We start from the raw sequence: 20,529 nt of genomic DNA on the forward strand, positions 1-20,529 counted from the left end.
CACTTCTGCCAGACAGCAAGTGGCAGCCACTGCCTTGGTCAGTCATTCAGCACCATCTGGACCCACTGTGGGCTATTTTATCAGTTACAAAAATTTTAGCCAGTTCCTGTCTTAAAGCTTATTATAGTGTCCTGCCTGTCTTTTGTTCAGTCAAATATCGAGACTTAACCATAAAATCTGGAAAGAAGCTAAATGGCTAGAAGTAAACCGGGAGAGAGAAGAGAAGGCCCTTTGCCTGCACAAGAGTCGGAGCATCTGGTGAAGTGAGTGAGAACCCGAGGGTCAGGGTATGAAGCTACCACACAGCCGCAGGCCCCCAGGGGAGGGTGCAGAGCAGGACCTGGGGAGGGCACAGGCCGCGAGACTGGCGAGGACAAGGCTGCCCGGGGCACACACCACTGGGAAGGAGTTTGGTGGGATGCACACTCACCACCTGGCTCGAGACAGCACCGCAGGTGCTACCCAGGTCCTAACGGGAGTCAGCGTTTCTCGCCAAGAGGCTACTGTTTGGAAAGAAGAGATAAAACCTTAAAAGACTATTAAAGAACCTACTCAGGCTGGCGGCTGAAGGGGAGGCTTCCTTCAGCCCCACCCCCACCCCCCAAGTGATGGGGAAAAAGCAGGGCCCAGGGCAGGTGGCTCAGACGTGGGGCTCTGCTGCTGCTGCTAAGTTGCTTCAGTCACGTCCGACTCTGTGCGACCCCATAGCTGGCAGTGCCTATTACTCCAAACAGCGTACGAAGGCCGTTCATATGTAAAAGCTACATTCTGATGACTGAAGTTGAAGTTGGTCATTTATCCATGAATCTACACATTTCGTTGGCATCTTGAAAGACACTGAAACTGTTGAGAAGATGTCATCAGCTCTAAGTCGTCAGAAGCAGATGTCAATAACCATGCAAACTAACAGGATATAAACCATGTTTTTATTTTTAAAAAACTTCAGCATTATGGATGAATTCAACTTCCTTTAAAACCAGTCACTTTCCTGTTAATGACAAAACAACAGGCAAAAGAGCAGACACGTCACTCTTCAGAGAAGCTGTGCAGTTTACAGAATTTAGACAGACCCGCTCTCTTGTCAGCCAGTGAACAAAATAAAGTTGCTTTGGTAAATTCCATCAAGAAAAAAATATCTTTCCCCCAAAGCACACCAATAAATATTTATATTAAAATCCAGAGTTATTTTAATCAGATACAACAGAAGAAAAATTCATTTTTACATTAATGTTTGTAGATAAGAAAAGTATTATTCACGTGCATAATCCAACCCCACTCTGGCTTGCATTCGGTTGTGAGGAATGAGGGGTATGAGGGGCCGTTCTGCCAGCTGTGCATCACGTGTGTCCCCAAGGGGATCACAGGCACTTAGCATCATAGCACACTGGCACAGGCTCCCCGAGCTGGAGGCTGTCCCACCTGCCCCCTACCCCAAGCGCTCTGCCCAGAACCTCAAACACACAAGTCCCTTCCCTGCACCTCATCACAGGATTAGCCCAAGATGAGCCCGAAGCTCCTGCTTCAGACAGCTCATCTCAGTCACAGCAAGTGTCTCTAGGGAGAAGGACTCCAGTCAATGAGCTGAACTGTTTACCTGAGGAAACACGGTTTTCAACTCCGCTATTAACCACTTCAAGGTTCTAACACAAACAGGATTTTACCACCACTCACATGTCCCCCTTTCAAGGCTCGGTGAAGTAAACTTGTCTATTAGAGAGAGAGGGACATGGGTGATTTTGACAGACGCTACACAGATGACAGACACAGATGGTTAGGTGACACGTGGATTGTGGCTATACGGCTGGTAGTCAGATGGCAGGGTGTACACAGACTGAGCGACCGAGATGGCAGGTGGCAGGCAGGCACTCTGTCACCCCTTCACCCCTTGGAGTCCACAGAAATGCTAAACGGCACCCCGTGTGTGGAACAGCACAGAACTGCTCACTGAATACCTTGAAGACAGTGGCTCTCACAAGAGAGGAATGCACAGTGTAACTGGAGGTTTTTCTTTTTAACCAAAAACCCCTACATGTGTTCTGACCTCAGAGACACGTGGTCCTCCTGTGGGTTGGGTCTGTCTTGCTGAGGATACACGTGCTGTGTACCTGACCTGGGGCCCACCTGTCAAGGAGACAACAAGCAAGTTCAGAGACACAAGAGATGCTCAGTGACGCTCCTGAACCAGCCGCAACACACAGCTTCTCAGGGTCCAACAGTCTCATTTGAAAAAACAAAACCCTGGGTGTTACAGAAAAGAGGCACTTTCAGCATTTTACCTACAATTTCAACTCTTAACTAGCAAGTTAATATTTTCCAAACAAATTTAAGTGTCAAGTTATTAAAACTGATCCATGCTTTATAGCATTCTTTAGTCTGCAATCAAAATAAGACCAAACTTTAGAAGAAAAGAAACATCAGTATTTAAAAGCTCAGGAACCTCGAGATGGGAACACTGTCACCATCTCATATGCTTGTGGGAGGTGAAGCTGTGTTTGCAGACAGTGTATTTCTGGGGATCAGATACAGCCTTCACTTCTCCAGCGTTTAATTTGCTTGCATATTTTACGGTTTAATACAAACGAAGAGCTAGCACAATGTGACGTGACCTTTGGAAGATTCACGTTACACCTGGATTGCAGGTTTCTGACAACAGAAAAGAAGTGTGTGGCCGCTACATTCTTGTGTCATAGAATACAGGTATGTGCTACATGCAGAGACAGGGATCAAGTCACAGAACACAGAACCGCAACTCAGGACACAGACAGACAGTTTTGTGGCAAAAAGCAAATCCCCACTGCGGTGAACTTCCCATCTAAGGTCAGCAGCACACGGATGACAGGTGGACCCTGCGCGTGTCCACTGAGAAATCACAGGACGCCTGGAATTTCCTCACTTGGCTTTTGAAGAGGAAAGCCAAATGAAACTGCACAGAGCAGATCCTCTGTGATTTTCATCTGGGAAAGACCAGACGGGACACTATACTAATAAACACCACGACACCGCAGACTCTAGGAATGTGAAGGAGATGAGATACAAAGGTGCACAATCAGGCAGACTTTGGTGTGAGGACACGCGGGGGCTGGGCAGTCACTCCAGCTCCTCCCAGTCGTCCGTCAGGTGGCCTCTGCTCTGCCGGCGGATGCTGACCAGCTTCCCAGCCGACCTGAGGCTCCAGCGCGAGCTGCTCCCTGCGCCGGCCAGGCTGGTGTACTTGCTAGAGCCCTTGGTGTCCTCCTGCCAGCCCGGCCGAGACACACGGTCACTCACAGGGCCTCCGGAGTCTGCTGCCACGTCTTCAAGGGCAAGTTTCGGAGGTTCCCAACCTTCTATCTCATCTGGTTTCTTGGACTGTATGTTCTGTTTCAAAACCAAATTGTCCCAAAATCCAGGCTTCTTCTCTGTCTTCAACTCTTCTTTTAATCGTAAGTTAGTGCTACAGGAGATGAAAGAGTTAAGTGTTGGTGATCAGTCATCTTAGGATGTCAAGCTGTGTTTATTTTATAAACTCCAACAGATAGATGTGTAAAACCTGAATATTAATATGGAAAAATCAGTCAGTACACGTGATTAATAAAATTTGTGAATGCCATATTTAAGGTACCACCACTTGGCAAAACTCAAGCAATGTCAGCCTCAGGGAGAAGACAGAAAAGCAGACTGTCTCAAGGCACACAGAAGGCTGAGCCTGTCTCTGAAGATACGTGAGAAAAGAGGCCCCAGATCCCAGATTCAGAAACAGAGATTATTCCCTGTACCAAGTCGGTTTGCCACAGGCTTATTCAGCTGCAGCCTCAGATGTTCAGAGCTCAGAGCACTGTGTGCCCTGAGGAAAATGCAGCCAACTGGAAGTGGGTCCCCACAAACGACACAGCACCCTGGCTGCGAGTCCCCTGGCCTGGCTGTGGAGAGCATCCCCAGAACACAGGCCCAACCTTCCAAGTCTTGTTTAACTGGACTGAGGGGCAGAACACAGGCACAGGTTCAAGGCCCCCAGGAGATGCTGGCCTGTTAGCTGCTACCCAGACAGCCCAGAGGACTGACTGACACAGTCCTCAAAGAGAGGGTGGGGAGGTCACAATCACGTGGTCAGAGGAGGGGGAGGACTGGATGGCTCTGATGGGTGCTGAGTGCTGCCAAGGTGCCCTGTCCACGGAGGAGCAGCCTCTCTATGGTCAGATTCCCCAGGATTCACCTGCTGTTGGCAACCATTTATATTTTCAAATTTAAATTTATATTTTCATCTTCAAGTACATTTTTTTGTTGGCCATGCCACACGGCTTGTGAGATGTTAGTTCACCCACCAGGGATCAAACCTAGGTCCACAGCAGTGAAAGCACCAAGTTTTAACCACTGGACTACCAGGGAATTCCCTAAATATATATTTTTTAAATTCAAAATATTTAACTAGCAGCATTGTCAGCACGTAAGTATAGTTTACAGGCAATCTTTGCATTTTTAACTGGGTTTTTCCTTGATTCTCTAGAACAACTGCCACCTGCCCACCTTAAACATGTGGCTACCATCTGCTTTAAGGCTTGTAAGTTCAGTTTACAGCTGGAAGTTCAAGAGCTGGTCTGAGAAGCTTTTAAAATTTTTTTCCATTTTTCTATAGTCTTTCAAAGTGCTTATACTTAGAACAACTCATTTCCATCTCCTCACAAGGGAGGAAGCCCCTCTTGTCCCCTCTCATGGCCCTGCCCTCTGTCTCTGGAATGCCTGCTCCCCTGACAGCGGCTACTCACGCTCTGGACTTGGGGGATTTTCGCCCTTCCAGCAGCTGCTGCTCGTCATCCTTGTTAAATAGAGAAGTCACTTCTTTCCAGCCTCGGAAACTTGCTCCTGGAACCTAATGAAAGGTTAAGAGAAGAGCAGACCTGACGCAGTGAATACACAGGTCCCAGTCATGTCACCCAGTGGTCATGAAGCTGACACTTCAGCAGAGAAGCTGGCCCATGCCGCCTTATCTGTGTGTCTGCACAGTGAGTTCTCCCATCAGCTGCAGGCAGCCTCCATGCAGCTGAAGACAGTCACCCGCGTTTAGTAACTTTAGCCAAACCAGATCAGGTTGACGGGGCTCCCAACCGAGGGCAGAGGGGTGCTGAGGGGTGGGGAGGCTGCACCACCACACATTTTGTAGATTCTTAGAAATGATTTTGTTACTTTTTCATTTCTGAAATCAGGATATAATTAACGCCTGGCACCTTAGATTCAAAGAAATACAGTAATAAGAAGGCAGGGATGGAGAAAAGGAAGTGCATCTGCAGAGCTCTCCTGTCAAGTGCCTTTTCCTGGAGTCGCTCTGATGGCTCTGGAGCCTGAAATCACAAAACAGCAGGCAAATGTGACACCACCTAGTTCAGTTGCTCAGTTGTATCTGACTCTTTGCGACCCCATGGAATGCAGCACGCCAGGCCTCCCTGTCCATCACCAACTCCCAGAGTTCACTCAGACTCGTGTCCATTGTGTCAGTGATGCCATCCAACCATCTCATCCTCTGTCATCCCCTTCTCCTGCCCCCAATCCCTCCCAACATCAGAGTCTTTTCAAGTGAGTCAGCTCTTTGCATCAGGTGGCCAAAGTATTGGAGTTTCAGCTTCAACATCAGTCCTCCTGATGAACACCCAGGACTGATCTCCTTTAGGATGGACTGGTTGGATCTCCTTGCAGTCCAAGGGACTCTCAAAGAGTCTTCTCCAACACCACAGTTCAAAAGCATCAGTTTTTCGGTCCTCAGCTTTCTTCACAGTCCAACTTTCACATCCATACATGACCACTGGAAAAACCATAGCCTTGACTAGATGGACCTTTGTTAGCAAAGTAATGTCTCTGCTTTTTAATATGCTGTCTTGCTTGGTCATAACTTTTTTTCCAAGGAGTAAATGTCTTTTAATTTCATGGCACCTAAGGGAGCTAATAAAACTTCAATAACTGACCCTAAAGAAATGTACCTATAAACTATCAGAGAATTCAAAATAACCCTATTGAAGTTTAGTGAACCACAACACAAAGGTAACTAAATGAAATTAGGAAAACAACACATGGAACAAACAAATAGGAACCATAAAGAAAAAATCTTAGAACTGAAAACACAAAACAAAAATTTTAATAGAGAGGGTCAAAAATAGACTTGACAGTGCACAGAAACAAAGACATCTGAAATTATCCAGTAAGAGAAGAAGAAAAAACAAAAAGAATGACAAGAGAATGAAGAAAGTCAAAGGGACTTGTGGAACACAATCGGTACAGAATAAAAGAGAAAGGGACAGAAAGTATACTTAAAACAATAAGGGCTGAAAATGTCTCAAACCTGGGGGGAGAAATGGATATCCAGATCCATGAGACCAAAGGACCCCAGATAAGTTGAGCCCATGTAGATCGGCACCAAGACACATAATTAAATTGTTCAAAGAGAAAGAATTTTGAAAGTAGTGAAAGAGACTACTTACATACAAAGGAACCCTTCACCCCAATTATGGAGAGATTTCTCAAGAGAAACTTGTCAGGCCAGGAGAGGATGAGATGATATAGTCAAAAGATATTTTAACTACTAAGCATTTTCTTAATTTACTTACTGAATTATAATTACCATAGGATATGGAGAAGGAAATGGCAACCCACTCCAATATTCTTGCTTGGAGAATCCTATTGACAGAGGAGCCTGGCAGGCTACAGTCCACGGGGTTGCAAAGAGTCAGACATGACTGAGTGACTTCACACTCACACTCATTATAACAAAAGAAAAAAACCCTATCAACCAAGATTTCTGTATCAGCAAAACTGTTCTTCAGAAATGAGGGGAGATAAAGACTCTCCCAGACAAACAAAAGTGGAGGGAGTTTGTCAGCACTAGACCTGCCTAACAAAAAATGCTTAAAGGGGTTCTGTGAGTGAAAATAAACACGAAGCTAGAGTAAAACTCACTAGGACAGGTAAATTTATACTCAAGAGTGTAATACAGTAATGGTGGTACATAAATCACTTATAATTCTAATTTAAAAGTAGAAAAAAAGTACTAAAAATAATTCCAACTACAGTAATCTGTCCTTGATACACAAAAATATATGTAAACTGTAATGGGTTAACAAGACCCAACTATAAGCTTCCTACAAAGAGACTCACTTTAGCTTTAAAGACACACAGAGCCTGAGTGAATGGATGTAAAACTAACTTCAAGCAAATGGTGAACCAAAAACAGTAGGGATAGCTATACTTATGTAACACAAAACAGACTTTACAAATGGTGAAGAGGGACAAAGAAGGTCACTACAGAATGATAAAGGGGTCAGTTCTATCAAGAAGATTCAGTTATTAAATATTTATGCACCCCATACTGGACACATAAATGTATAAAGCAGAAATTAACAGAATTCCCTGGTGGTCCAGTGGTTAGGACTCAGCCTTCTCACTGCTGGGGGCCTGGGTTTGACCCCTCGTTGGGGACCTAAGATCCCACAAACTGCATGGTGCAGCCAAAACAACTGCTGCTGCTGCTGCTAAGTCGCCTCAGTCGTGTCCGACTCTGTGCGACCCCACGGACTGCAGCCCACCAGGCTCCGCCGTCCCTGGGATTCTCCAGGCAAGAATGCTGGAGTGGGTTGCCATTTCCTTCTCCAATGCAGGAAAGTGAAAAGTGAAAATGAAGTCGCTCAGTCATGTCCGACTCTCAGTGACCCCATGGACTGCAGCCCACCAGGCTCCTCCGTCCGTGGGATTTTCCAGGCAAGAATACTGGAGTGGGGTGCCATTGCCTTCTCAACTACTGCTAACAGCTAAAAAGAGAAACTGCAATACAATAATAATAGCTAGGGAATTTAATACCACACTCCCCACAATGGATAGAGATCAGACAGAGAATCAATATGGAAACAGTCTGAACAACATTATAGATGAAATGAACCTCACAAACACATATAGAATATTCTATAACGTGACTGCAAAATACACATCATTTAAGCACACATGGAACCTGTTCTATAATAGACCATATATTAGGCCACAAAACAAGTCTGAGCAAACTTAGGAGACTGTAAGCCTAGTATCTTTTTTGACTGCAACATATACCATCAGAGGAGGAAAAGTGGAAACTGCATGCAAACTAAACAATACTCTCCTGAACAACATCAAAGAGGAAACAAAACTGTATCTTGAGACAGACAAAAAAACACAACATACTAAAACAGGATGCAACTAAAGCAGTTCTAAGAAAGAAGTTCACAAGACAAAATAACCATCCTGAATAACATACCTCTATGCCTTAAGCAATGAGAAAAAGAACAAACTGAGCACAAAGTTAGTAAAATGGAGTGACAAAGAGGAGAAATAGAGAACAAGGAAATGACAGAAAAGAGTTATAAAACTAAGAGTTGGTTCTTTGAAAACAAAAACAAAATTGACAAACCTTTAGCTAGACTCACCAAGGAAAACAAAGAACCAACTCAACAAAATTCTAAATGAAAGAAACATTACAATCGATACCATGTAAATATAAGGATCATTAGAAGTTACTGTGAGATTACAACTGATATCACCCTGCTCCCCAGATGGGGGCTCTGCATTCATCTGGCTGACCCTTTTAATCTGTTAGGATGACACTCAGCAGTAAACTCTACAGAAACTCCTTAGACTAAGTAGAGAAACAGCTAAGGCTTCACGTGGCTTGCTCTGAAAACTACATACTGTACAATGGTCTGCTGTGGACCTGCTCCTCAGTGGGAATGCACAGATCAAAGTGACTCACCAGCAGAGCACAAGAAGACATGCAGTTGTTGTAGAGTGTGTGATGCTACAAATGCATTTGCTAATAGTAACAAATACATGTAGTAGTCCTAAAATGTGAAAAATGTTCCTGATCAACCACCAATTAAACTTTGAGTTCTTGGTTTGTTTGGTCACTTGTGCAACAATGCTTGTATCTTTTCAATACCCAAATCAGTTGGCAGTCAACTCAATTATTCATGCTAATAGAAAAGAAGAGAGAGGTTCCTGATTCAAAGCCAGTGCATCTTTGTGCCAAAAGCATGAGCAGGAAAATGCACTGTGGAATCCCGAGGGGGTGACCTGAACGTCTGTCAGCTGAGGCCTCTTTAGGCAGGCAGAAGGGGCTTTGGGGACTAACCCAAGCCCACCAGCTAGACACCAACGTGCTACCAGCTGTCCGTGCATATCTGGGGACTCACACGCTCACTTTTTGTACATGTGATATCTGTGTACATGTGTACATATTGACACGTCCTGTGTTTATACATTATATGCAGACAAGACCTCTAGAGGGAGGATCAAGAGCTGTCAACTGGAGAACTGGGTGGCAGGCAGAGATGAGACTCACCACATCCCCTTCAGTCCATTTTCAGTCTTAGATCATGTGTCCCTGCTGGAAGGAGCAGGAAACAGGGTATCCTGGAGTGGTGGACTGGCCACGGGAGGAGGTGGCCCCAGGAAACTAAACGACAGATGGTGGGCAGAAAGAGCATGAGGTGTTGCCAGGCAGATACTGAGTTTTCTGGGAGGAGGAGAGCAGGGAAAGTCACCAGATAGAAACTGGTGCAGGACAGAGCTCAGACACTCAAGATATAAATGCAGTTAAGAGGGGTTTCGTGAGGAAAATCAATAAAAGGCAGATGCGCAGTGGGCACGAGAAGCAGCCCCCAGTTCAGAACAAAGCTCCCCAATGTGGGGACCACAGCTCTCAGCCACTGGAGGACAGTGCCCGCTTGGACACTGCAGAGAGGGACATGTCCAGCAATGCAGCCTCAGATGTCAGCAGATGTCTGACCCGCAACAGAGGCCTTGACGAGTGGCGTTTTCCAGGGGCTGAGGGCAGGCAAGTGCGTACCCAGAAATCTAACTAGTCCAATAAAACACACCTCCCCCTGCGCCCTGGGAAACACCTCTCTGATGGAATGGAAAAGACTGCTCTGAATAGCTTGCTCCTCTGAAACACAGTAGCAAAGAGCAAACAGTCCACAGGCACAGGGCTCAGTCTCTAGGGAGACGGCTTTCTACAGGGTCCCACTGCAACGTGAGACAGGCACTGAGCTTGCAAACCTGCTCACAAGTATCTTGAGAAAGAGCTTCAACATTAACAGTGGTAACTTCTGAGAGCAGAATTCATGGTGGGGAGGGGAGAAATGGGTACTCTTCTTTTAATTATAAACTTCACAGTTCTTTCTGAATTTGAAAAACAAAAAGACAAGCTACTTTGCTAGGAAAGATTGTAATGTATAATGATAAAAATCTAATGTCTTCAATATAAAGAATTTTATAGAACAATTAAAAAAAAAACGACCTAGTAGGAAAATGGGCAAAACAAAACAGAATCTTTTGACTTGGGAAGGCTCTCTGAGTATGTGGGAGAAGCCAGTCATGTGACTAGGTCTTCACCCCGGTGTCTCAGGAGGAGACCCTGTCAGGCGAGCCTTCTGGTTCTGGAGAAGGGTGGGCTCTGGGCCTGAAAGGACTTGGATCTTCTGTCACAGACAGCATCCAGCAGCTCTGCATGCCCTGCTGCCCAGGACACTGTCTGCTCAGTAACATGCCCTTTTTTCCATTGGTTTTCTTTCTCTTGTTTAGCTTTGGGGTGCAGTCAGGAAGTGTTATTAAGAGTCTTGAAGCTGGTAAAAAGTCCCCAGCAGATCTGCTTACCACATGAGGTGTGAACTGAGATCTCCAGGAGGCACAAGGTAGCGGGCACTGTCCCCAGAGAGGTGGGTGGGTCTCTGCACCTGCTTGGGCACCACCACCTTGTCAGCATCCAGCACCTCAGGGGGGAGAAGGCCATTGCTTGGCTGCCCTGTGAGCACTCAGCCGCCTGCACGCCCGGTTCCCTGTGAGCATTCAGCCCGCTACACTCCCGGTTCCTCAGGAGCACTTGGCCGTCTACGCTCCCAGTTTCCCGCAAGCACTCGGCCCTCTATATTCCCAGTTCCCTGCGAGCACTGCCCGCCTACACTCCAGGTCCCCGACTTCTTTGTGCTTCACCGTCTCAGGAAGCGAACACAGAAATCTTGGTGCATTTAGAATCTAACACACCAGAAGCTATTCAGAGACAGTGATGAGACATAAAACAAAACAACTTGTCCTCTGCTTTTGCACATTTGGGAACCAAACATAATACGTTCATTCAGAGTTTTTAAACTGCATTTTCAATCATTTCATTTCTAAAAAACTTCCACTTTATGTCCTAAGAGCTATTTGAAAACTAACTGGCTAACTGTAGTGGTAATTAATTGTGGCAATTACTTATTCAGAGTAGGATTACAGTGGGGAAAAGCAAATTTTTCCTTTCCATGCCAAATTTTTTAACAAACTGTTTAGCCGAAATAAAAATTAACCTTAAATGATGACTTAATTTATGTAACTAGTATAAATTACAACCTTCACATAATCTTGTAGGCCTGATGAAAACAAACATCATTTATATATGTGATGTGCTTATGGAACTGAAAATCAGAACCTCTACACACTACCCACTACAACCTTCCTCGCTACAAACTGTGCAGCAGGTCTGCCAAATGTTGGAAAGGACCCATCCAGCAGGAGCGTTAACTGCCCATGTGAATGCACACTGGCCACTGAGTGCCTGATGGCTTTAATAACAGGTAAACTGGGGCCAGAGGGCCTGCCAAAGAGAGAAACGTTGGTCTTTGGCTCATCGAAGGCAATGGTCTAAATGGATGTCTCTCCCCAGAATTCCCCTGCTGGAATCCTAACCTGGGACATGATGGTATGTGGGGGTGAGGGGGATCAGGCCCTGCAGATGGAGCCCTGCGATGGGATGGGACGCAGCCCAGCAGGAAGTGTCCTGCTGGTCTCACCACAGCCGTTTGAATCCCAGTCCCTGGTGTTATGTTACAGCAGCCCGATCCCATGAACACAAAGGTACCACAAAGAAACTGGAAAAAGCAATCCTGATGAAGAAACACAGGCCTTCACTTTGCCAACCGAAATCCAAAATATGTGGGGTTTTTTGCTAGAAATATTTTAGACAGATGAACTTAACCTGTTGCGAGAAGCCAAAGGAAAATTCCATCTGCTCCCCCCACTTCCTGCAGCCTCTGAATACCCTCTGTAGTCACAGCAATGGGAATAAAAAGCTGACAAAACCCAACATTATCAGATAACCAATACATCAACAAGGCTTAGGTAGAGAAAAAGGAAAAACAGCTCTTCTCAGAGCCCAGACTTCATGCGGTGCAGTGTGTACGCCCTCCGGGGGGCAGCCCTGGAAGGAGGTGGCCGCCAGGGAGCAGCACAGCCAAGTGGGCCCTGGGCCCGAGGGCATCTGGGGCGCTAGCTCCTGCCCTCCTCCAGCTGGCCTTCCTGCTTCCTGTGAGCAATCCCCCCTTTTCCCTGGCCCACCTGGGAGGGGGCAGCTCTGGGGCCCTGCCAAAGTGGGAGGGCTGGAGCCCCACCTTTGCACTGGGTCCTGGGCTGTTTGCACCTCCCTCTTGACCCAATGGCACCACCACCACCAGCACTGTCCTGGCCCATCCTGCCCAGCCACCACAGGCCTCTGTCCCAAGAAAAGGCCAGCTCGGCCGTGGCCTCAAAGGCAAGCCGCTGAGCTCTCACAGTCAGAAGGGGTGCCAGTGAGCCTGCGGCAGTGGGTGGAGCAGGAAGGGAAGCTGGTGGAGCACCCACCAGGTGCCCCTCAGAACAGTCCACAATCCTACCAGAAATTTAGGTTCCATTCCCCACTCCAGTGTTCTTGCCTGGAGAATCCCAGGCACGGGGGAGCCTGGTGGGCTGCCGTCTATGGGGTCGCACAGAGTCGGACACGACTGAAGCGACTTAGCAGCAGCAGCTCCACTCCCACAGTGAGAGGACAAGCTAATTGCTAACTGTATATAACAACCATATAATCATGAGCAATACTAAAATTTTAAGTATCTGCAATGATACAACTAAAAATAGTAGTAAGAACCTAACCTAATTTGTTCTAAGTGTCAAAACAGAGGAATTCCAAATTGCATAAACAAACATATAAAACAAACAAAACAAACATATAAAACTCAGACCAAAGGAAGCCAGTGATTACAGGTCACGGCAGTATTCTAAGTTACTACTGCAAAAATAAACTTAAAAAGATTGATGGGTATATGTAAGAGCTGGAAATAACAATCAATAAGGAAAATAAACTCACATCTTAATCCCTTGTTCCCTTTGAAAGTTATTGGAGACAGAAAAATACGCTCAGTAGACAAAAAATAACAAGTATTGGTAAGGATGTGAAGAGAAGGGAACCCTTGTGCATGGCTTTTGGGAATGTAAATTGGTGCAGACATTATGAAAAACAGCATAGGAATTTCACAAAAAGTTAAAAATAGAATGACCTAGCAATTCTCCTTCTGTGTATTGATCCAAAGGAAATGAAAACACTAACTGGAAAAGATATATGGAAAAATATATGTACTTCATGTTCATTGCAGCGCTATTCCCAATAGCCAAGATGTGAAAACAACCTAAATGTCCATCAACAGATGAATGAATAAAGATAATGTGATGTGCACACGCGCACACACACGGTTTATTATACGGCCATAAAAAATGAAATCTTGCTGTTTGCACCATGGATGGACCTTGGGGACATTATGTTCAATGAAATAAGTCAGACAGATCAGGACAAATACTGTGTGATCTCACTTATATGTGGAATCAAAACCAAAGCAAAACAAAAAAGAACCTGGCACACACGGCTTCCCAGGTGGTGCTAGTGGTAAGGAACCTGCCTAACAGTGCAGGAGACTAGAGATACGGTTAGAAATATCCCTTGGAGGGAGGACACAGCAACCCACTCCAGTATCGGAGAATCCCATGGACAGAGGAGCCTGGTGGGCTACAGTCCCCACAGAGTTGAAGCAACTTAGCATGTACACACAGTACTCACAGAGACAGAACAGACCGAGGTTGTCAGAGGCAGAAGGGGAAAAGGCACAAACTTCCAGTCATAAAACTCATAAGTCATGGGCATGGTGGTGTGATGTACAGTGTGGTGACTACAGCTGATGACACTATACATGTAAGTTATCATCACAAGAGGAAACTTTTAACTGCCTACAGTGATGGATATTAACTAGACTTATTGTCGTGCTCATTTTGCAGTATACATATCAAATCTTTATGCTGTACACCTGAAACTAATATACTGTTATATCCTAGTTATACCTTAGTTTTAAAAAATTTAAAAAGAATAAAATGTCCATTTTCTAATGAAAAATTCTGAAGCAGCCAAAAAAGGAGCAAAGGAAGACCTATAGACCAAAAAGAAAGTGGACAAACAGACTGACTCTGAGAGCAAACCAGATGTTTGATTTGACAAAACAGCCATCACAAACACATTCACAGGACAGAAGGAAGTGCCATTAAAGAAGCAAAAGGAGGCGTGCCAGCACTGCGGCACCCAATAAAAAAGGGCAGAGGCAGTGGCAACCAAAGAGAACCAGGCAGAAATTCTCAGGGCGAAAAGTACAATAAACAAAATTAAAAATTCACCACAGGGGCTCAAAAGTAGGTCTTAATTTGGAGAATAAAGAATTATTGAACTTGAAGCCAAAAACCAGAGAGAAAAAATGAAAAAGATGAAAAGCCTCAGAAAAATGCATCATACCATTAAGCACATCAACATATGCAAAATAGAGTACCAGAAGAAGAGAGAAATTAGCAAAAAAAAAAAAAAAAAAAAAAAAAAAAAAATCAAAGAAATAACAGAACATTACCAAATTTATTGAAAACCAAAAATCCATACAACAGGAAGCTCAAGAAACTCCAAGCAGGATGAACACAGCGACCCACAAGCACACACACTGTAGTAACACAGAGTCAGAGTCAACATCAATGCTGAGACCCACAACACACACACTGTAGTAACACAGAGTCAACATCAATGCTGAGACCCACAAACACACAGACTGTTGTAAAGCAAAGTCAGAGTCAACATCAATCCTGAGGCTAACCACCTGGAGTCTGTCTTGGACTCAACAAGTTCAAGGCTCAGTCGTCCTCAAGACTGTCTTTACGGAAGTTACCAGCCTCACTTCAGGGGCTCACTTAACCTGCACTTCTGATCAAAGGGATATAAATTCAGAGGGTGGGGAACGCGGAGCTTCCTGCAGTCTCCCTGTGAACTCAGAGTCAGCTTGTCTGCCTCTCTCTCTCACACACACATCAACATGTTCACCAACCATAAAGCTCTACTGAGTCTTTACTGGGATTTCATTTTGTTGGCATGACTGATTAAATCATTGACTATGTGAAAGAACTCAGTCTTTAGCCCTCTCTATTCCCTGGGGGTGACATGGCTGAAAACCCCAAACCTCTATTCCTATGCCTAGTCTTTGGTACCAGAACCAAGCCCCATCCTTATGCTAATGGAGGGCACAGGGGAGTCATATCCCTGGCATAACAATGACTCCTGACCCTCAGGAATCTCAAGGGTTTAGAACCTCTGTGCTAGGAATGGGGGTTGGAGAGAAGACCAGACATCTTCTTTACCACAGCATACAAAGAGAAAGTCTTGAAAACTACAAGAGAAAAACGTCTGGTCACTTACCAAGGAAGCTGCAGTCAGAGTAGGAGCTGACTCTCAGAGAACTAATGAAGGCCAGAAGGGAGTAAGACAACATACTCAAAGCGCTGCATGAAAACACTGAAAAATGAGAATCCTGAGCCCAACAAAGCCATCTCTCAGAAAGGAAGATGAAATAAAGGTTTCCCCATATAAGCAAATCTGAAAGAATTTGTTGCTAGCAAATCTGTCTTATAAGAAACACTAAATAATGGTCTAGACTTAAGCAAGTAACTCCAAATAGTAATTCAAACCCACATGAGAAAACAAAGGCCACTGATAAAAGTAATTATGTAATTAGCAACGTAAAACACAGTAAAAATGCATAGTTTTTACTTCTTATAACTAACTTAAAGAGGTATATACACTATTATATATTTAACGTAATGCTGGGCCTATGTAACATAGGTGTAATATATTTGCCAATTACAGCATAAAAGAGGTGGGTGGGAATATTGGACTACAGATGGTAAAACAATAAGATACTAAGATGTTACATTAGAAATCTTCCCAACCCAGAGATCGAACCCAGGTCTTCTGCACTGCAGGTGGATTCTTTACCATCTGCTGCTGCTGCTAAGTCACTTCAGTGTCCGACTCTGTGCAACCCCATAGACGGCAGCCCACCAGGCTCCCCCATCCCTGGGATTCTCCAGGCAAGAACACTGGAGTGGGTTGCCATTTCCTTCTCCAATGCATGAAAGTGAAAAGTGAAAGTGAAGTCGCTCAGTCGTGTCTGACTCTTCGAGACCCCAAGGACTGCAGCCTACCAGGCTCCTCTGTCCATGGGATTTTCTAGGCAAGAATACTGGAGTGGGGTGCCATCGCCTAGCCACCAGCAAAGTCCTACATTAGAAAATATACATGTAATACAAAAGAAAGCATTAAAGGAGGAATCGCTGAACAAAAAAGACACGAGACATATAGAAAACAAAATATGGCAATATGATTTCAACTAAGCAATAATACTATTAAATGCAAACTGACTAAACAATCCAATCTAAGGCAGAGATTGTCATACTGTGTTTAAAAACTGATCCAACTAAATGTTGCCTACAGGAGACTACTTGAGATTCAGAGATAAAAAAGATTAAATGTAAAAGGGAGGGAAAAGATAAATCACTCAAACAGCAACCACAAAAAAAGCTGGAGTGGCTATATCAATAAGATAAACATTAGAATTTTTGAAGTTACTAAAGATAAAGAGATTATTTCACTGCAGCCTACCTGGCTCTGACCATATACTATGATAAATGGAAGAAATGGAAATTGGATAAACAGAAACTGTTATATCTTACCATCAGAAGTATATAACAAAACATATAGGCATATAATAACAGAAAAAATACAGAAAGGTAAAATATGGAGAAATTAAAAGCGAACTAGACAACCCAACAAGGGAAGAGACTTTAGTATCAACACTGGATAGAACTAGACGGAAATAAACAACAGAGGACATGAAAATCACTACAAACTAAGGAGACCTAATAGGTACCAATAAAACACCCTGTCCAACGGTAGAACACACATTCTTCTCAGTGCACATGGAACACAGACCATATGCTGCTGCTGCTGCTGAGTCACTTCAGTCGTGTCCGACTCTGTGTGACCCCATAGACGGCAGCCCACCAGGCTCCCCCATCCCTGGGATTCTCCAGGCAAGAACACTGGAGTGGGTTGCCATTTCCTTCTCCAATGCATGAAAGTGAAAAGTGAAAATGAAGTCGCTTAGTCGTGTCCGACTCTTCACAACCCCATGGACTGCAGCCTACCTGGCTCCAACCATATGCTAGTCCATAAAATAAACATTTAATACTTTTAATAGGATAAAATTGTTCATAGTTGTCAGATCATTCCTCTGACACAGAGGAATTAAACATCAATAGCAGGAAAAACTCACAACTAGGTGGAAGTTAAACAATGCATGCCTAAATAACCAAGGAGTCAAACAAGAACTCAAAAAGGAAATGAGAAATAGTTTGAAATGAATCAAAGTAAAGACACAAACATTCAAGTTTTAAGTGTAACTTACACACATTGCATGGTTATAATAAAACTGTCACTGTATGTGCTAAGTATAGCAGCAATAAGTTTTCAGTGTTTCTTTGACTTGTTATGCTATTAAAAAAAATCAATTAGTATATATATATATATATTTTTTTTTTAAGGAGAGCTCCCTCAATCTGATAATGAGCATCTATGAGAAACTCACAGCTAACATCAGACTGTATGGTAAAATACTGAAAGCTTTCCCCTTAATGAGGAATGAGGCAAAGAAAAAGAAATAAAAAAGATCCAGATTGGAAAGGAAAAAGTACAACACTTCTATTTGTAGATGACATATTTTACAGAGAAAATCCTAAGGAATTCCCTAAAAACCTACTAGAATTAACCAGTTCAATGAGGTGACAGGATACATGATCAATATACAAAAATCAGTTGTCAATATATACCAACAATGAGCAATCAAAGAAAGAAAAGTGCCATTTACAAACACATCAAAAAGAATACTTAGGAATACAGCTTACAAAAGTTCAAAGTTTTTTTTTTTTCCTGAAAACTACAAAATATTACTGAAATAAACTTTTAAAAGGTCTGAATAAATGAGACAATCATACAATGTTCATGGATCAGAAAACATAACACTATTAAGACAGCAATTCTCCCCCTAAACAGATCTACAGAATCAGTGCATTGCAATTCTATCTGACTTCTTTGTAGAAACTGTTAAGCTGATTCTAAAATTCATATGGACTCACAAGAGACTCAAATAGTCAAAATGGTCTTGAAATGAACTCCCTCTTATCATTTCAGAACATTCTACCAAGCAACAGTAATCAAGACACTACTGGCAAGTGGACAAATAAACAGATCAATAAAACAGGACTGTGAATCCAGAAACAAACCCACACCTCCAAGGTCAACTAATTTTCTTGAAAAGGTGCCAAGACAAATAGGAAAAGAATCGTCTTTTCAATAAGTGGCGCTGTGACAACTGGGTAATAATAGGTAAAAGAACAAAACTGGACCGTTATCTCACATCATATACAAATACTAACACAAAACAGATAAAAAAAAAAAAAGAAGAGCTAAAATTATAAAACTTTTAAAGAAAACACAGGGGTAATCTTTATGACCTTAGATTTGGATATTCTTAGATAAAATGCTGAAACCATGAGCAAAAAAAGAAAAAATAAAGTGAACTTAATCAAAATTTAAAACTTTTGTGCTTCAAAGGACACTAGCAAAAAAGTGAAGACAATCCACAGAACGAAATTTACAAATATATACTTTATCATCTTTGCATGAAACGTTCCCTTGGGATCTCTAATTTTCTTGAAGAGATCTCTAGTTCTTTCCCATTCTATTGTTTTCCTCTATTTCTTTGCATTGATTGCTGAGGAAGGCTTTCTTATCTCTCCTTGCTATTCTTTGAAACTCTGCATTCAAATGAGTATATCTTTCCTTTTCTCCTTTGCTTTTCGCTTCCCTTCTTTTCACTGCTATTTTCACAGCTAAGAGAAGCAGAAGCTATTAAGAAGAGGTGGCAAGAATACACAGAAGAACTGTACAAAAAAGATTTTCACGACCCAGATAATCACGATGGTGTGATCACACTCACCTAGAGCCAGACATCCTGGAATGTGAAGTCAAGTGGGCCTTAGAAAGCATCACTCTGAACAAAACTAGTGGAGGTGATGGAATTCTAGTTGAGCTCTTTCAAATCCTAAAAGATGATGCTGTGAAAGTGCTGCACTCATTGTGCCCGCAAATTTGGAAAACTCAGCAGTGGCCACAGGACTGGAAAAGGTCAGTTTTCATTTCAGTCCCAAAGAAAGGCAATGCCAAAGAATGCTCAAACTACTGCACAATTGCACTCATCTCACACGCTAGTAAAGTAATGCCTTAAAATTCTCCAAGCCAGGCTTCAGCAGAACGTCAACTGTGAACTTCCAGATGTTCAAGCTGGTTTTAGAAAAGGCAGAGGAACCAGAGATCAAAGTGCCAACATCTGCTGGATCATGGAAAAAGCAAGAGAGTTCCAGAAAAACATCTATTTCTGCTTTATTGACTATGCCAAAGCCTTTGACTGTGTGGATCACAACAAACTGTGGAAAATTCTGAAAGAGATGGGAATACCAGACCACCTGATCTGCCTCTTGAGAAATTTGTATGCAGGTCAGGAAGCAACAGTTAGAACTGGACATGGAACAACGGACTGGTTCCAAATAGGAAAAGGAGTATGTCAAGGCTGTATATTGTCACCCTGCTTATTTAACTTATATGCAGAGTACATCATGAGAAATGCTGGGCTGGAGGAAGCACAAGCTGGAATCAAGATTGCTGGGAGAAATATCAATAACCTCAGATATGCAGATGACACCACCCTTATGGCAGAAAGTGAAGAAGAACAAAACAGCCTCTTGATACAAGTGAAAGAGGAGAGTGAAAAAGTTGGCTTAAAGCTCAACATTCAGAAAACGAAGATCATGGCCCTGGTCCCATCACTTCATGGCAGACAGATGGGGAAACAGTGGAAACAGTGGCTGACTTTATTTTGGGGGGGCTCCAAAATCACTGCAGATGGTGATTGCAGCCATGAAATTGAAAGACGTTGCTCCTTGGAAGGAAAGTTATGACCAACCTAGATAGCATATTCAAAAGCAGAGACATTACTTTGCCAACAAAGGTCTGTCTAGTCAAGGCTCTGGTTTTTCCAGTGGTCATGTATGGATGTGAGAATTGGACTATAAAGAAAGCTGAGCGCCGAAGAATTGATGCTTTTGAAATGTGGTGTTGGAGAAGACTCTTGAGAGTCCCTTGGACTGCAAGGAGATCCAGCCAGTCCATCCTAAAGGAGATCAGTCCTGGGTGTTCATTGGAAGGACTGATGTTGAAGCTGAAACTCCAATACTTTGGCCACCTGATGTGAAGAGCTGACTCATTTGAAAAGACCCTGATGCTGG

At 43.6% G+C, this 20,529-nt stretch overlaps 1 protein-coding gene across 2 annotated transcripts in view; it reads right to left on the reverse strand.

The window, feature by feature from the left end:
- Nucleotides 1-907: 907 nt before the first annotated feature.
- LOC102394743 (testis development related protein) overlaps nt 908-20,529 on the reverse strand; it is a 49,492-nt gene continuing 29,870 nt past the window's right edge. For both annotated transcript variants that reach the window (XM_025293391.3, XM_025293387.3), the window contains 2 exons: nt 4,743-4,846; nt 908-3,433 (listed from right to left, as the gene is read on the reverse strand). In XM_025293391.3, coding sequence (XP_025149176.3) covers nt 3,088-3,433; nt 4,743-4,846 — 450 coding nt within the window. In that variant the 3' untranslated portion in view covers nt 908-3,087. The remainder of the gene's footprint in view (nt 3,434-4,742; nt 4,847-20,529) is intronic.

Source organism: Bubalus bubalis, chromosome 1 (assembly GCF_019923935.1).
Source record: "Bubalus bubalis isolate 160015118507 breed Murrah chromosome 1, NDDB_SH_1, whole genome shotgun sequence".
Lineage (NCBI taxonomy): Eukaryota > Metazoa > Chordata > Mammalia > Artiodactyla > Bovidae > Bubalus > Bubalus bubalis.